The 15,322-nt window shown below is 38.5% G+C and overlaps 1 protein-coding gene across 1 annotated transcript in view; it reads left to right on the forward strand.

Moving 5' to 3' along the window:
• Positions 1–15,322, forward strand: part of EPB41L4B (erythrocyte membrane protein band 4.1 like 4B) — a 124,567-nt gene that overhangs the window by 29,805 nt on the left and 79,440 nt on the right. Inside the window, exons 8-16 of the mRNA XM_018069990.2 lie at positions 687–807; positions 1,408–1,495; positions 2,040–2,128; positions 2,372–2,441; positions 2,613–2,782; positions 2,883–2,992; positions 5,027–5,057; positions 5,559–5,592; positions 6,604–6,671. Of these exons, the coding sequence (XP_017925479.1) occupies positions 687–807; positions 1,408–1,495; positions 2,040–2,128; positions 2,372–2,441; positions 2,613–2,782; positions 2,883–2,992; positions 5,027–5,057; positions 5,559–5,592; positions 6,604–6,671 (781 nt within the window). The remainder of the gene's footprint in view (positions 1–686; positions 808–1,407; positions 1,496–2,039; positions 2,129–2,371; positions 2,442–2,612; positions 2,783–2,882; positions 2,993–5,026; positions 5,058–5,558; positions 5,593–6,603; positions 6,672–15,322) is intronic.

The raw sequence follows: 15,322 nt of genomic DNA on the forward strand, positions 1-15,322 counted from the left end.
GAAATGCTCAGCACTTCAATCTCCTGCTGAGCTCAGTGGAGTTGGCAAGTGTTCTGCTCCTAGAAAAGAAAATACCAGGACCTAAGCATATAGGTAGAAAGCAACACCTCAATTATGTTAATGTTGCAGCATTTCTTTCCTTAAAAACTACTTAATCTAAATATTACACAACTGCTGTGGTTTAAAAAAACTGCACAACTTTATCACTGCTTTCACGAGACTAGGTATTCCTTTCATGTTTTGACACGAACAGTAACATGACAAAGCATGCAACAAAATGGGAAGTGTTTTGGAATGAAAAGTATGCAATGAGAGGAAGTAACAGTTTTACCTTGATGATTGTTTTTAATAGAAACTTTATTTCCTTTAAGTGCTTTAAAATCCACAGAAGCAGCTCCAGTTAAGCTGGTTCAGTTATAACATTCTTGAATGTCAGAATTCTGTACTATAACCTTAACACTGCTCCTGCAAATACATTTATCGACTTCTGCTGTAAAATCTGGTTTGAATTTAGTGGGGCTGGGAGTGGGAGAATGGGGTGTTAACTTAAAATGTTGGCACAAGTACATTCTTCTACTACATACTTAAAAACTTACTATCCTTGTCTTTGTAGAAATAATGGAATTAAATGTTTCTGGTCATCCCAAAATCTTTAAATTTTTAACTTCTCAATTGATTGATTTCAGCTGAGCTGGGAGAGTGTGAGCACCCTGAGCACACACCAGAGCTTGTGTCTGAATTCAGGTTTGCACCAAACCAGACTGAAGCGATGGAATTTGACATTTTTCAGAAATGGAAGGAGTGCAGGTAGAGTACCTGTGTGGGAGTGGGGTCTCTAGCAACAGGTTTTCTTCTCTTCCAAAGTCAAATCCCTTCAACAGACATGAAATGATGATTATGTTTGTCAGTTGAGAAGTACTGAGCCTTCTCCTTCTCTAGAAATGGCAAGCAGTAATTTAGAGAAGGTTGGAGGGGTGAGTTTTCATTTTTTTATCAGTTTTTCTTTAGATTATTTTGTAATAATTTAAGGAGTTAGATCTTTTTTCTTTTCTTTATGTTGGAAATAAATCTCCTCTCTCTCTCCTTCTTTATGCAAACATAAAGTTTTGTGTTCAGAGTGGTAGCAAACTCATTTTCTTGTCTTTTGTTAATAAATATGGTGCATTTCAGTGATACTGTGTTACCTGAACTTTCATCCTTATTGGCAATTTGAGACCTTTTTCTGTTTTCATCCCTCTGATTTATTTTCATTTGGAGGGAAGAGGGTAAAAACATAAGCTAAGCTTGAAATACCATTTAGTGTCATTAAGATTAAGGGCCCAAAGAAAAGTGTTAGGGGAAAGAATTTTAAAGCATTTACAGTGGACACAAATTTTTTACCATGAATTATAAATTTTATGCTCATAGGGGAAAGAGCCCGGCGCAGGCTGAATTGTGCTACTTGAACAAAGCTAAATGGCTAGAAATGTATGGTGTAGATATGCATGTAGTTAAGGTAAGATCCATGTGATACTTTATTTTATCAGCATGGGGTCCCCGCCCTGGTGTGGGTCAGTGCCTGAAGGGTGTTCTTGTTATGGTGTGGGTTGCCTGTGGTCCCTCAGAAGTACTTCCCACCTGCAGCGCTCCTCCCGAGGGTGCTTCTCCAGCCATGCCCCCACAGTGTCCCTTTCCACGTGCCTTTTCCTATGACCCTCAGTTTCTTCCTGTTGTGTCTCCTTCCCCTGGCGGGTACTGCCTGCTCTTAGACACGGGGGAGCTGAGATGTGGGCTCCCCTGGCTTCAGTGTTGGTGTGGGTCCATCTCCATGTGCCTCAGAGCCAATTGGGGCAGCACATGGCCTCCTCCCACACAGGGCACCCTACAACCTCCTGTTGCCGGTTTGCACCCAGTACAGGTGCATATTCTTCTGCTCAGTAATGTTAAAAAAATATGCAAACACTACTGTTTAGTTTAAGACCTATGGATTTTGTGATACTACTGTATGAGATTTACACTGCTAATGGCATATTGATTATTTATTCTGTACTTGCTTGCAGGGAAGAGATGGTTGCGAATATGCTCTTGGACTGACACCAACAGGCATATTGATCTTTGAAGGAGCCAACAAAATAGGCTTATTTTTTTGGTAATCTGTTTTTGTGTTATATTCCTTTCTGTTAAAATGCTGAAATCTTTCTCCTTTTGCATAATGAGATCTTGACTGTATTTTGTAATTTAGGTTGAATCTGCAAGGTTTAAAATCTGAAGGTCAAATCTGAAGATAGATTGGCCTGGTTATAGAAGTACCACTCTCAAATGTGAAATAGTTGTTGAAATAAAATTCTTTTAATATTCTTTTAATTTTATTCTTTTTACTTCTTGTGTTTAGGCCTAAAATCACAAAAATGGACTTTAAAAAGAGCAAACTAACACTCGTGGTTGTAGAAGATGATGAACAGGTAACTTTTTTCCTTACTTGGGCCTGATCCAACAAAGTGTGGTGTGTGCTCAGGCTGGTAAGAACACAAGGGAGGCTCAGCACACTGTTGGCCCAGGCTGTATTTCTCCTACCAAAGACAATAACTAATATCATGCATGCCAACTTCCAAAGCTTTTGTTTCTGCATTTAGGGCAGAGAGCAAGAGCACACATTTGTTTTCCGGTTAGACAGTGCCAAAACGTGCAAACATTTGTGGAAGTGTGCAGTGGAGCACCATGCTTTCTTCAGATTGCGAGCCCCAGCAAATAGTAAATCTAGTAGATCCGACTTCATAAGGCTGGGATCACGCTTCAGATTCAGGTATTTAGAGAAGTAACAGCAATATTTATGTTTATAGAAGGAGCAAATACTGCATCCAGCAGAAGGCAGTAGTTTAATTTGTTTATTTCTGTATTTTAAGTGGGCGGACAGAATATCAAGCAACACATGGGACAAGATTACGCAGAACTAGCACATTTGAAAGAAGGCCCAGCAAGCGATATCCTTCTCGAAGGCATTCAACCTTTAAGAGTAAGTGTTTTTACGTGTGTTCACTGCAGCAATCATGCGGGTGTCCCGTTAACTCATAGAAGTGTCATATTACATTCATGACATCTATACCGCAGTATAAAAAGAAAAAGATGTCAGATTGCGTAAAACATCAGAAGGTACATGGGTCTTTATTTTTTTTTGTCCAAAGTTGGAGTCATATCCATCTTCTGGTTTTAATCTCTACCTGCACTTAATTCTTCCACCCCCATCTAAGGAGGAGGGTACCCATGGTTTCTTTTGTTGCTCCATCGAGGAGAAAAGTTCCAGCAAACCCAATAAGGGATAGCATGTAACGTTTTCTTAGCAGAACTGCATGTGTCATGGAGAGTGGAGCAGTGTCCAGAAGCCTCACTGACTCGCTTATCTAGCCAGGCAATTTTAGGGTTATCGAACAGTCTCATTACGTAGTTGTTGCAGCTTTCCTGACTGTAATCACGTATTATTCACCTATCCAGACTCTGACCTTAACTACCTTGCCCTGGGAGTTATGCTGAGATATGCCAAATTTGAATGGAATGACAAGGAATTGATTTCCCTTGTGGTTTTGTAATTTGTCCATAGAAACTTAAACTGAGATTTTTGTTCCTTGTAGAAAAACCTAGGAAGGAGCACTTCAAGACAATCCCCTCTAAATTCTTTATTACTTGAGCCTGAAGGTATAGTTGCTGTATGGAGCAGGGTGAGCTGATGTTTCCTTAGAATGTTTTTGCACTCCTTTGCATTCCCGGAATATGAACCACGGTTCCATGAATCATCCTTGTGGTATTATGGGGACGTGTGTTTCTCATGGACAGTGGGGTGAAAAGGGTTACAAGCATGCATGCTTTCTAGAGGCTGTTAACTCCCTCCCTGCTTCCTTCCTTAGTACATGTAAGGAGTTTTTTTAATGGAAGTGCAAATTTTTTAAATTTGTGAAATGCTGTTATGCGATACATGAGAGTCAACTATATCCTGTGGGTGATGTCATAAGTGAAAGAATGGATTCTTTTAATTTTATTCTTACAGTAACAGGATCTGTCAGACCTGCAGGTCATACCTTGTGTCTCGGTGCTTCCGTACTTATGTCTGTGAGATAGAAGGAGAAGAGAGAGTGTGGCTTATGCTCAATTACATTCTCTGTGCATTGCAGCCAGTGAGAACTTCTGTCATACCCCGATGATCTCCTTTCAGAGAGCTCAACAGCATGTTTGTTAAGTTAATGCAAAAATTCCCTCTAGATTATTGTCTTTCCTGCATCTCTTGGCCGTTAAGACCTGTATCTAGCTGCAGCCCACAAGGATTGGACTCTGTTCTAGCTCTGTATTTTGAGTCTTCTGCAGTGTCTCATTAACTTTGTCACCCACTTTCTGTATTTAGCAGACACTTGGATTTTCAACTATATCACTGACAGTTTTTCAGTGCTCTTGAAAATCATGCCATTTGTCATGAAAAAGAGGTGATACGTCCCAGTTACTCAACTGCCTTCGCGGTTCTTTCCAGCCTATCTGGAGCATAAGCCAAGACCTTGTTGCTCAGGATTGCTCAGTGCCTTCCCAGATTCCCAACTGATGGGCTGTTTTGGCTACCTTTTTTCCCTATAATAAGACACAGACCATTAGCAGCTTTGTGAATACTCTGGGTTCTATAAGATATTGGCAATTTCTACAGGGGATAGTTTCTGATTTCCAAGGGACTCAGTGGTACTGACATGGTAGCTTACAGTAAGGTCAGAAAAGTAGTGTTCTGGTCATGCGGAACATACTCTGCCAGAAGTCCTTTTGTGACATTTGGGAAGTATATGCTTGTCTGCTGTCATCTCTGAAAGGCTTTGACTCTTGCAGGACCAGAGGAAGGTTTATGTCTGCCTCACACTTCAACAGGAATGTTAGAAAGCACAGGGCCGCACTTGCAATTCAGACACTTTTATGCAAATATGAGGATTCACTTAAGCTTAGTGTAACACTCCAATCACAAGAGCTGCAAAATGGTTGATATTTCACCTGTCTTAAGGATTTATGTTTCTTTCTTTTTAAGCAAACAATCCTGTGAAAGCAGCACAACTATGGTAAGTGACTGCCCGAGTTCTCTTTACCTCTAAGTTGCTGTTGTTGGGCTAAAAAGATTCTGAAGATAATTTCTGTGTTAGGATTTGTAGAAACAAATTTTTTGGTGTGGGATGTATTGCTTTGGCATCTCTCGTTATGCAACATCAGGTTCTTCTTGGGGACTGCTTGTGAGACTTTACGTACTTTTATTATTTAATCTTTTTTTTTATTATTTTTATGTTTGAGATCATACTAAAATGAAACATATTTCCTTTTTTTCACTGCTATTGTGTTAGCTTATCAAGCATTATTTTTTCCCATTTTTAAAATGTAAAATGAAGAAAAAAATTTCACACCCCTCTTTCACATACTAACTACTGTGGTGTATATCCCGAATAAAATATTAATGTCCTTAAGAATATGAATTCTACTTCACTGTAATACTTCCCTGAAGAGTAGAACCCTGAACTATGTGACATAGATGTACTGTTTACATAAAAGCTAATTTTTTTCTCCCTTAGTGCTAAAAATACTCCTGAAGTCCATAACTATCAGGTAAGAGAATAACAATTGTAGAATGAAATATTGTCATTTTCATATTTAGTGGTAAATATTTTTCCTCTTTACTTAGTACATCTGTTCTGCTCCCCTTTCCTTACTCTGGGGTGAGATTTTCTGAGGTGGTTCAGAAATAAACAGCATCACATTCAGGTTAAGGGGAAAGCAGAGGGACTTCCTCTCTTTCTTCCCCTCTGTTCTTGGATACTCTGGAAGCTGAGTACACTCCATTTGCCACTCTCTTTCCCTTCCCTTTCTGTGAGGGTTAAATCCTTTGGGACTGTGAATATGATGGGCCCCAGGAGACTGCTCTGTGAGCAAGCTTTTGTCTAGAGTGGCCTCTCACATTGGATGATCCATGGCAATTTCAAAGTTGCAATTATCTTCCTCATACAGAGAGAGAGTTCATTGCTGGTCAAATGTTTGTTGGGGTTGTTTTTTTTTATACACTTCAGGGAAAACCTTGCCTGGTTTTCATCTGTGATACTGGCAGTCAGTGGTACTGAGAAAGAAAGCTGTGCTCTCTTCCAAGCTGTGTATGTGCATGAGAACTTAGTCTTAACACGTTTTATTACAACCCTCACTAGTGATTTTGTTTCATTGTTTCTCCTTGAGATCTTATGGATATGAGAGGGAAATGCCATCACAAAAGATAGGTGACCTTCTAAAGACTGCTATTATAACAGTAACCTTTCTTACTCTCCACCTCTGATTAAAGTTGGCATTTTTTTTATATGCTTTCTATGAGAAGCAGTAGATGTGCCAGGTGGTCTGTCAAAAAGAAAAGCAATTTTCTTTGCATTTTTCCATGAGTGTGTCCCAATAAGCAAGCTCATCACCAAGAGGCTTTATGTATGTGCTTAATGACATGGGAGAAGGTCTGAAAGCGTGGGGTTTCTAGGGCTCAATGGGAGCATGTTTCTCATGGCTCCAGGAAAAGAAAAAGTTAAAGTTAATAGGGAGTTTTTATATTATTTCATTAACCAGGTTCAATGTTTTCACTTGCAGCCACAATATCATCCTAATATACATCCTGCTCAGCCACACTGGCATCCACACACACCTGTGAATGTAAGGTAAGCAATCCTCACTTTGCAAAAGAGATGATTACTTCTTTCTTTATCTTAAGCAGTATGGAGCTTTGGTGAAAAGCTCATGAAAAGCAAACAAAGTTAGAAGTATGGGATTTAGAGATAGTATTAAATAACTTCTGTTTACGTTTTGCTATGGAATATCCTAATCTCCTTTTTTTTCTGTTTGGTTTTTAATTCAGAATTTGAAGTACAACTTCAGTGATTTTCTGTAGGGAGTATATTAGATAGGAGGATGCTCAGTAGCTTCAGTAAAACTAATTGCAAATTGATCAGTATTTATTTGTATTTAATTTCCTGAGACAAAGAAGAAACTCATTTTAGTGTAAAGTTAACTTATGAGTAAACAGATTCTTGCAGTGCAGCACTGTTACCATGTTTTGCAGAAATGTATATGGGAAAATAACAAGTACATGGAACAATTTATCAAGCACTTTACAGATAATTAGTGAAATTATAACATTGGGTTTTTGAGAACTGTTTCACAAAAATATTCCTGCATGTGCTATTGTGTTATCCTCCTTTCATGATACTTTATCTTGTAGCTAGTAATGAGAGATATTGAGTGAAAAGAAATTTTGGAAGAAATTCAGTCCAGTTAAAACCATCTTGGTGGAATGCACAGTGGAGGCACACACCTGCCGGTGGATATGTGTCTGTGCATGTACACATGATAAAAATCAGCTGCTATTTTATCCTAATAGAAAGTAACACTTCTAGGTGACTCAGTTTTTTAGACAACTAATTACTGTCTTCACTGAAAAATACCAGTACCCTAATCTTCATTCGTACTCATCTAAAATTTATATTCTTACACCACAATAGGTAGACTTTGTTTTTAGTGTGGGCAGGCTCTGGAGATGAGGCTGAGCTTAAAATGAATGAAAAGGCAATTTGACCTGAGTTTGAGAATGCAGGAAAAGTGCAAGTATGTTATTAGAAATACTTACTGGGCAGAGAAGCAGACATAGGCATTGTCATCTCAAAATTCCTAGCACATAGGAAGTGGGTAATTAACTTTGCCTATATTTCAGGTTCAGAAGTCTTCCTGATTTTAGGGTTTACTTGTCCATTTTATTATACATGATTTAAAATGTACAATTTCACATTACAGAAGAGTGGTTGCCAAGAGAGTTTAACAATTTTATAAATCATTTGAGGTTTTGCTGAAATTTTTCTGAAGATGTCATCACTTACGATACTAGTCTGTGACATTTTAACACCAAATAGTTCACCCTGGAGCAGAGTGATATTGAAATAACACAATAATGTATTGTGTGTAGACAGCCTTCCCCTTCAGCCCCTCCACTGCCTAGACAAAGACTAAGGTCAGTAAAATATGAACAGTGGCTTTTTTTACAGCAAGGCTTGTAAAGCTAAAAAAAAACCAAACAAAAACAAACAAAAGAAAATATATTTAAAAACTCAGTCATGCAAGCTCAGTAAAAAAGGTGCTCAGAATTTTTGTCCCAGTCAGGTAGAAGCATTTAAATATGTAGTTAAAGTGGAAGCTTCAACTTACTCTAACTTGGAGTTGATGTGAAAAATTGGACATTTAACATCTTGGATAGTTTGATTTGGAAAAGATTAGTCCATTCAACCATGAACTTGAGAGCAAACTACAGATGATGAAATTCTTTCTGCTGGGCATGAAAGTCTAGAATGGGCAGGAGCTGAAATGAAACCACCTGTGCAATATGTGTTATATATGGGGGTTTTGTTGAATAATTTGTGAAATAGTATGTGGAATTGTCTCAATCTTCTTAGTGAAATTCTTTCAGTGAAATTATTTGTTTACAGTTAACTTAATGTTTAGCTTTCTGAAAAAATTAATTCCAATTAACAGTCGACATTATATATCTTAAGAATATCTCCAAAAAAGGTCAAGTCTAAACCTTACCTGTGTTTCTGCTACTATAAAAATTACCAGAACTGTAGAATGGTTTGAGTTGGAAGGGACCTTAAAGATCATCTAGTTCAAACCCCCTGTCATGGCAGGGACACCTTTCACTAGACCAGGTGGCCCAAAACCCCACCAGACCTGGCCATGAATACTTCCAGGGATGGGGCATCCACAACTTCTCTGGGCAACCTGTTTCAGTGCCTCACCACTCTCACAGAAAAGAATTTCTTCTGTATGTATAATTGCAACATCATTTTTGTGATAGAGGAATCTTAAATATCGTGGTTTTCTACATAGTGTTCAAAATTTCCATTTGTTTATTTATTCCCCACTCTCCAGCAATGATTCAGGAGACACTGTAGGAGAGGTTGAAGTTAGTATCTCAAAACACCAGTAAGTAATGAATAAATAAGGAAAAAAAATATTTTCCTTGTAGTCCTTTTGCAAGTTTCAGTACACAGTTTGAGAGAAATACCTGTACTAACTGTAGACTGGAGGTGTTCATCTTAAGAAAATGGGCATGTGTAACTTACAGGCTGCTTCAGTGTAATAAACTGCACCAGTGCCAAAGGAATGGCAATAACTACAGAACAGCAATTTTCATTCATAATGGGATTGCCTCTCAACTTTTTGGGCTTTAGGGTATACTTTCATGAACTCCACTTTTGCATGGTATGTTTTACTTGATTTTTGTACTTATTTAGTTTTCCCATAGCCTCTTTTTCCCTCCCCGCCATCCCTCTGGGATTCAGGAGCATTGATGTACTATGCTTGTCTGTAACATTGAAAACAGAGAGGGTTTTAAATGACTGAGCTCTGATTGAAAGCCTTTTGAAATCAGCTAAAAGATTGCCAGTTGCTTCAGTGGGTTCTACATTGGACCTATAGGTCTCTTACCATTTCCTTCCCTTACTGATGCTGCCAGTCATTCCATGTGCATGCTTAGCACTTGCTGGATGAGCTCATGTTACTGTGTAGCACTCTTAAGTTTACTTCCATTTCTCACTAACCAATAACTGTGCAAATGGTACAGGCCACCCTATCATGATGACAGGCCATATTGGAAACCCCCCACAAGTGGAGAGGACAGCAATTTACGGTATATCCAGGAACAGAACCAGAAGAATTTAGGAGTCCAAAGCATGGTGTACCAAGATAAACTCATGACGACCCTCTGAAAAACAGCCATCTTCATTTCACCTGCCATCTTAGATGATCATTGCATTCCATGGTCCTTGTCTGTCTGCACTATGTTTAGAGTGTACTGTGCATAAAGTGTGTGTCTTTGTATGTACATCCATCCTTGTTTAGTGTTCGTGGACATTCTTGGGAAAAGTGTTTTCCATTTCTTTGTTAAAAAAAAAAAAAAAAGAAAAAATCTTGAAAAACCTTTTGTGAATTCTGGTAAGAATTTTCAGTACCCTGAGACCAGAAATATTTCTGGGAATTTACATTCTACCCTGTTTTCAAAATCTGTGACCCTCTGCCTGATGTTGAAGATCAGCCATTTGTGCCTTAGTTATTTTTATTATCTTATTTCTTTTGAGTCAAATTAATAGGTGAAGTTTGAAAACCTTGATTTTAGTTGACATGCAAATAGGAATTTGGAGGGAGATAAAAAACCAGAATTCACACTGGCAATCAAAATGGCTTGAGGGCCACCAACAAAGGGAGCCTACTGAGGTAATTATAGGTTCAGATGTCATTTCCTTTTAATTTTTGTGTTCTGCAGAAAAAAATAGAGGTACTTACCTAATTTTGAAAACAAGTATAGGGAAAGAACACTGTAATAAATTTCATGGGGTGTGTGTATTTCTTTTTTTTTGACTTACTGATTACATTGATAGCATTCCCCAAAACCATACCTGCTGCTATAAAGGCAAGACTGTTAAAAATGAATCCTTGCTAAAAGGGTGCTGCTGGTGTCTTATTTTTAATATGATTATGGAAGTGAACTATACAATCACATAAAACTACCTACTGAGAACTTTTTTCTGAGTAGATTCAAAACACAGCACATAATTGGTACATTACAAGATGAGGATGATGCAGTGAAATAGCTATATTTTTTTAAAGTTAAATGTTTGCAAAGGTGAATGTACATTTTACAAACCTAGGACTTTGAATAGGATTGGCTGGAATTTTGATCACTTGCTGATTTTTTTTTTTGTTTTGTTTAAACTGGAAATCACAGTGCCATCTTCACTCGTGCATTTGTTTTAATTAGGCCTTATATATATATGTGGTCTCTGAAGTTGTTGGAATGAATGAATCTTCATTTGGGATGTTTTTAAAATGAAGTAGTTTTTAACTTGATTTTGATAAATACACATTTATAAATGGCTATAACCATGAATTTTTTCAAAGCAAATTTGATAGTTTATAAGTTTTTGTGAAATATTTGTTTACAAATGCTACTTTTAATATTTGTTTTGATCTGTCCTGTATGTGCTAAGTACAAATAAAAAATGTCAATCTTGTTGTTCTGATTATGCTGCATTATTTATTTTTTAAAGATTTTGGGGGAAGGTGGATAAATATGATATAACTTATGCTTGTACCTGTTTTGCCTTGTATTCACTAGTGCTGTGGTGGATCAATGTTTTCAGTCTGTGGAGGAGGGGAAAACAATAAAGCAATTGTACACTGAGATGTGAAAATGCCAGAGTAAGCCCAAGGTGTGTGATCACAGAGGCTGACTTTGTTTTCCCCAGAGTAGTCTTCCTCTATTTCAGCAGCATTTTGTTTGAGAAAGGAAGAAAGAGAAACTTTGTTGGAACCACTGGAACGAAAGTCTAGTGTAGCTGATGCTCTGAAAGCACTCTGGAGGAGAGTTTTTCAAATACTCACATTAAAGTGGAGCGTTGGGGCTTCATGATTTGTACACCTGTATTCATAATACAGTATTATTCTTGTCATATGACTTCATCATCTTCTGTGTGGTTTGTCGTCAGTGTTCCTCCTCATCACGTGTTGTTATCTGTGGTTTTTGGTTTGTTGTTGAAGGTGCACTGAACAGGGATCTATTCCCTGACAAATTGCAAGGAAAGACAGTGCGAGGCCTAACCAGTCCTCAGATGTTAAAATGCCCTATGCAGGATGTCTGCACATTGACGAAGGACAGCCTGTGGGATTTGTGTGTTCTGCGTTTTGTGTGTGTTGCCTCAAGGGAAGCACTTGTCATTCTGCTTCTCTGGAGAAGGAGCTCTCACGGTCTGCAATCCCCTTTCACTTTTTTGTCCCACATCCTCCATGCTGTCTGCAGAAATCTGTACCAGCCAAGTCACTGAGCAACCAGCTAGGTAAGAAGAGATCAATTTCTCTGTCCTTCCTTGCTCTAGTCTTAGTTGGCTTCTTGTAGCTAATGGGCTAGGATGTGGTTGGGAAGAGGGAGTATATCTGCCTGTTTCTTCTCTAACCTCAGCATTGCTCTGCCCTGTGCAGCTTATGTCACCTGAATGGAGGTGGATATGTATCTGTCTGAACAGGGTAGTATAAAAGACTTGCTTTAAATTTTAATGCACATTGGGTTTTTTTCCCCTAAAATCAGCACACTTGTAAGTCAAAAATTGTTTTGAACAAGTAATATAGGCTTTGTGATGCTAGTATTACAATTTTGTATTTGAAGCAACACAAAACACTGCAGCTGAAAACCAGATTAAATGTGGAGAGGGGAGAGAGAAGAAAAGTGGACAATGTTTGGTTAAATGTAGTGGCAGCTTTTGTTTAAAATATTGGGAAAGCTTTGGCGGTATAAATCAATGCTACATCTTAAATTCGTGCTGCTCCAGGAAGCCGCTGATAGTTTATAGGCACAAACTCAATACAGAGATTTGGTAGCCCTGATATGTGAGTGTTTATACACTGTGTTGAATTATTTTAACTAAGAGTTCCTCATGAGGAAATGCTACACAATTTTTACCAAGAGCATCTTATACAATCATTCTAAGTCAGCAAATTTTAAATGTGTTCTAAAATATAAAGGGAATTTTTTTTAAAAAAAAAGCCTTGTGAATTGCCTGAAGGAGGTAACACCGAATCCACATGAAACGTGTTCTCAGGGGTACCCATCGAACTGCATGTGCAAACTTTCTCCACCCTGTTCTGAAGTGTGTTCATTGTGCCATTTTTACAAGTCCAGCATACACTTGGAAACTTCTGATTACAGATGATAAACACTATCCTTGCATCAGCTTGCTGGAGGGGATGGAGGGGAAGTCTGAATACAGTGGTAGGCATTGGAGAAATTACACTGATCTGAAGTCCACCATGTAATCGCTTGTGTTCTTCTATGTGTTGGAGAATTAGTTGATACATCCTGAGGGTATCTTCTGATCATCTCTCTGCACACCTTTCTCCTCCATTTAATAAAGCTGGAAACCAGTTCTTCCCTAGCAAGGCTAGGAGAGAGCTTAGCCTGGCTCTCCACTCTGAGTGTTTGTATTTACAGGGGCACTAGTTTTGCTCTATAATAACTCTGTAACTCTACATGCTGTCCCCTGGGCGCTGGTGGGAGAATCGAAAAGCTGGTGACACATTTGTAACACGGGCTGAAATACATCGCTCTTCAACCCCAGCCAGACCCTGGCATGCAAACTACTGACTAATACTGAATGCTGAAATATGATGCTGAACTACAATACTGAAAGTGCTGTCACTTTCAGTGTATTGGTTTAGTGTGGGCTTTTTCTTTAAACTTTCATTTTCAGCTGCTGTGAGTCACAGGCAAAGTGAACAAAGGGATCAGGTTTTACAATGCATTTCTAAAGCTGGCAGCTGAGGGTTTGCACACTTAAGGGAAAGAACCAACAAGTCCTTTCAAACCCTTTTATCAGTGAACCCAGGTGCAAAATGACCAAGAGAAGGATTGTTTTCTCATATTGTGGATGGGAACAAAGCATATATGATGGCCTTGCGATGTAAAATGTAATTTTCTATTCCTTCTGGACAAGTATTGCAGAAGATATCTCTTCAGTCTGCAAGAGAGAGTGTCAGTACTTGCAAGTAATTTTGAAAATGGAACTTCAGGCGCTGACAAGGAATGAGCTGGGGAACATTGAAGATGGCAGGGCAAAAAAGAAACTGAGTGTATCACTTGCTTCTCAGGCATCAAAGCTGGTGAGATGGAGTTCTCTGAGAGGGAGGAGGAAGATAGTTCGGCACTGCAGTCATCGGTTTTTCTGAGGAGCAATCATTTCAGTTTGTGTATCAAGCAGGCAGGCTGCTACTATCTAGCTTGAAGGAGAGAAGTTTTGATGCACATCCATCTAACCTGCCACACCAGATCTCTGGAAAGACTCTTGGTGGTTTTCCTCTTACTCTGCAAAGGAGATCAAAGAAAACATACTTGTAGGGGAAATGCTGTTATTGCAGCATTGCTAATGCAGCCAAAGAAACCAGATGGAATTAATGGACATAAATTAGGAACTGTATTTTTTTAATTGATTTAATTGATTTAATTGATTTAATTTTTTTAATTGATCTCAGACTTTGTGTGTTGTGCTTTGAAAAGGGTCTGATGCACCAGGACCCTGGCTTCTTTTGTTAAGACTGTGCTAGCTGTGAAACTTCTTTGAGAGCCAGCTTGAGCTAGCACTCTACACCTTAACCAAACTTGTGCTACATTGTGAGAATGGAGATTTTGAACTGTTTTAGAGTAAATAATTTTTCCCACATTACAGTCAAACTGCAAATGCTTGGAAAAACACAGTGCTCTTACGCTACTCCCAAGTTTTAGTGTCATAGGACCTTCAAGAAAGTCAGTCCTCCTTGCTCAGCAGGCACCAGGCACATAGCAAGATACAACTTTTGGACAAAACCAATCCTAGTCAAATTAGATAAGAAAAAATGTATAAAAAGATGGGCCACATTTTTCTGTCTGCCTCCTGCAGTAGAAAATGCAAAGCAATGTGTGGTAGTGATTGTTTGGCTTCCCTTATTTTCCACCTACTGTTGTACCTTGAGCTGACTGGCCCAAGAGTCTCCTTTTCTCAGTGTATGTGCTGTTGCTCTTGTTACCACTGCATCACAAAAAAAACCCCTAACCACCAGACAAAAACTTGATTCAGTTGAAGTTCCTCCCTTGGTATGAGTCATTTCCAGTAATAAAGCTTCTACAGGCTGAATGCTGCTCTCAAGTACTTACTAATGACTGTTTCATGACTGTACTTTAAAACAAAATAACTTTTTTTCAGTTGATTTCATGAGTGTTAATCTGAATTTAATTGTAAAGTTCAGGTATCAAGCCTCCCTGTGCAGTCCCCTGCAGATATTAGTAGCTTGCTACAGAAAATACAAGCAATGTCTGTAATAACTTGAATATTGCTTTTAATTTCTGCTTGTAATATATCTTCAGTTTTGAACAGGAAGAAGAGATTTATTTTTTTTTTTAAATACTTTATCTCACATCCAAGTTTCCTAAAGATGGTGATCTTTTTTTTCTTCAGTTGGAGTCTTGGCAGACTTGGCACGCAGATTGATGGAGATAAGAAGTTCCACCAGCCTGATATCTTAGACCCGGTGTTACTTCCTTGTTTTGTGTTTCTGAATTAATGACTTTCTCTTGACTGAAAAATAGCACTTTTAGTTTGGTGGCACCTTATCTTCCATGATTTGTTGCCTGTATCTCTTCAGAAGAAATCTAGTTTCTCTCTAGCAGAAGATGCCTTCTGAGAACTGAGGAATCTGCCAATTTAAAATTAAGATCAGTGTTGAGCTAAGGCTGCTGGGGAAC

The sequence above is a fragment of the Manacus vitellinus genome, unplaced genomic scaffold, assembly GCF_001715985.3.
Source record: "Manacus vitellinus isolate BGI_N305 unplaced genomic scaffold, ASM171598v3 scaffold_17_pilon, whole genome shotgun sequence".
NCBI lineage: Eukaryota > Metazoa > Chordata > Aves > Passeriformes > Pipridae > Manacus > Manacus vitellinus.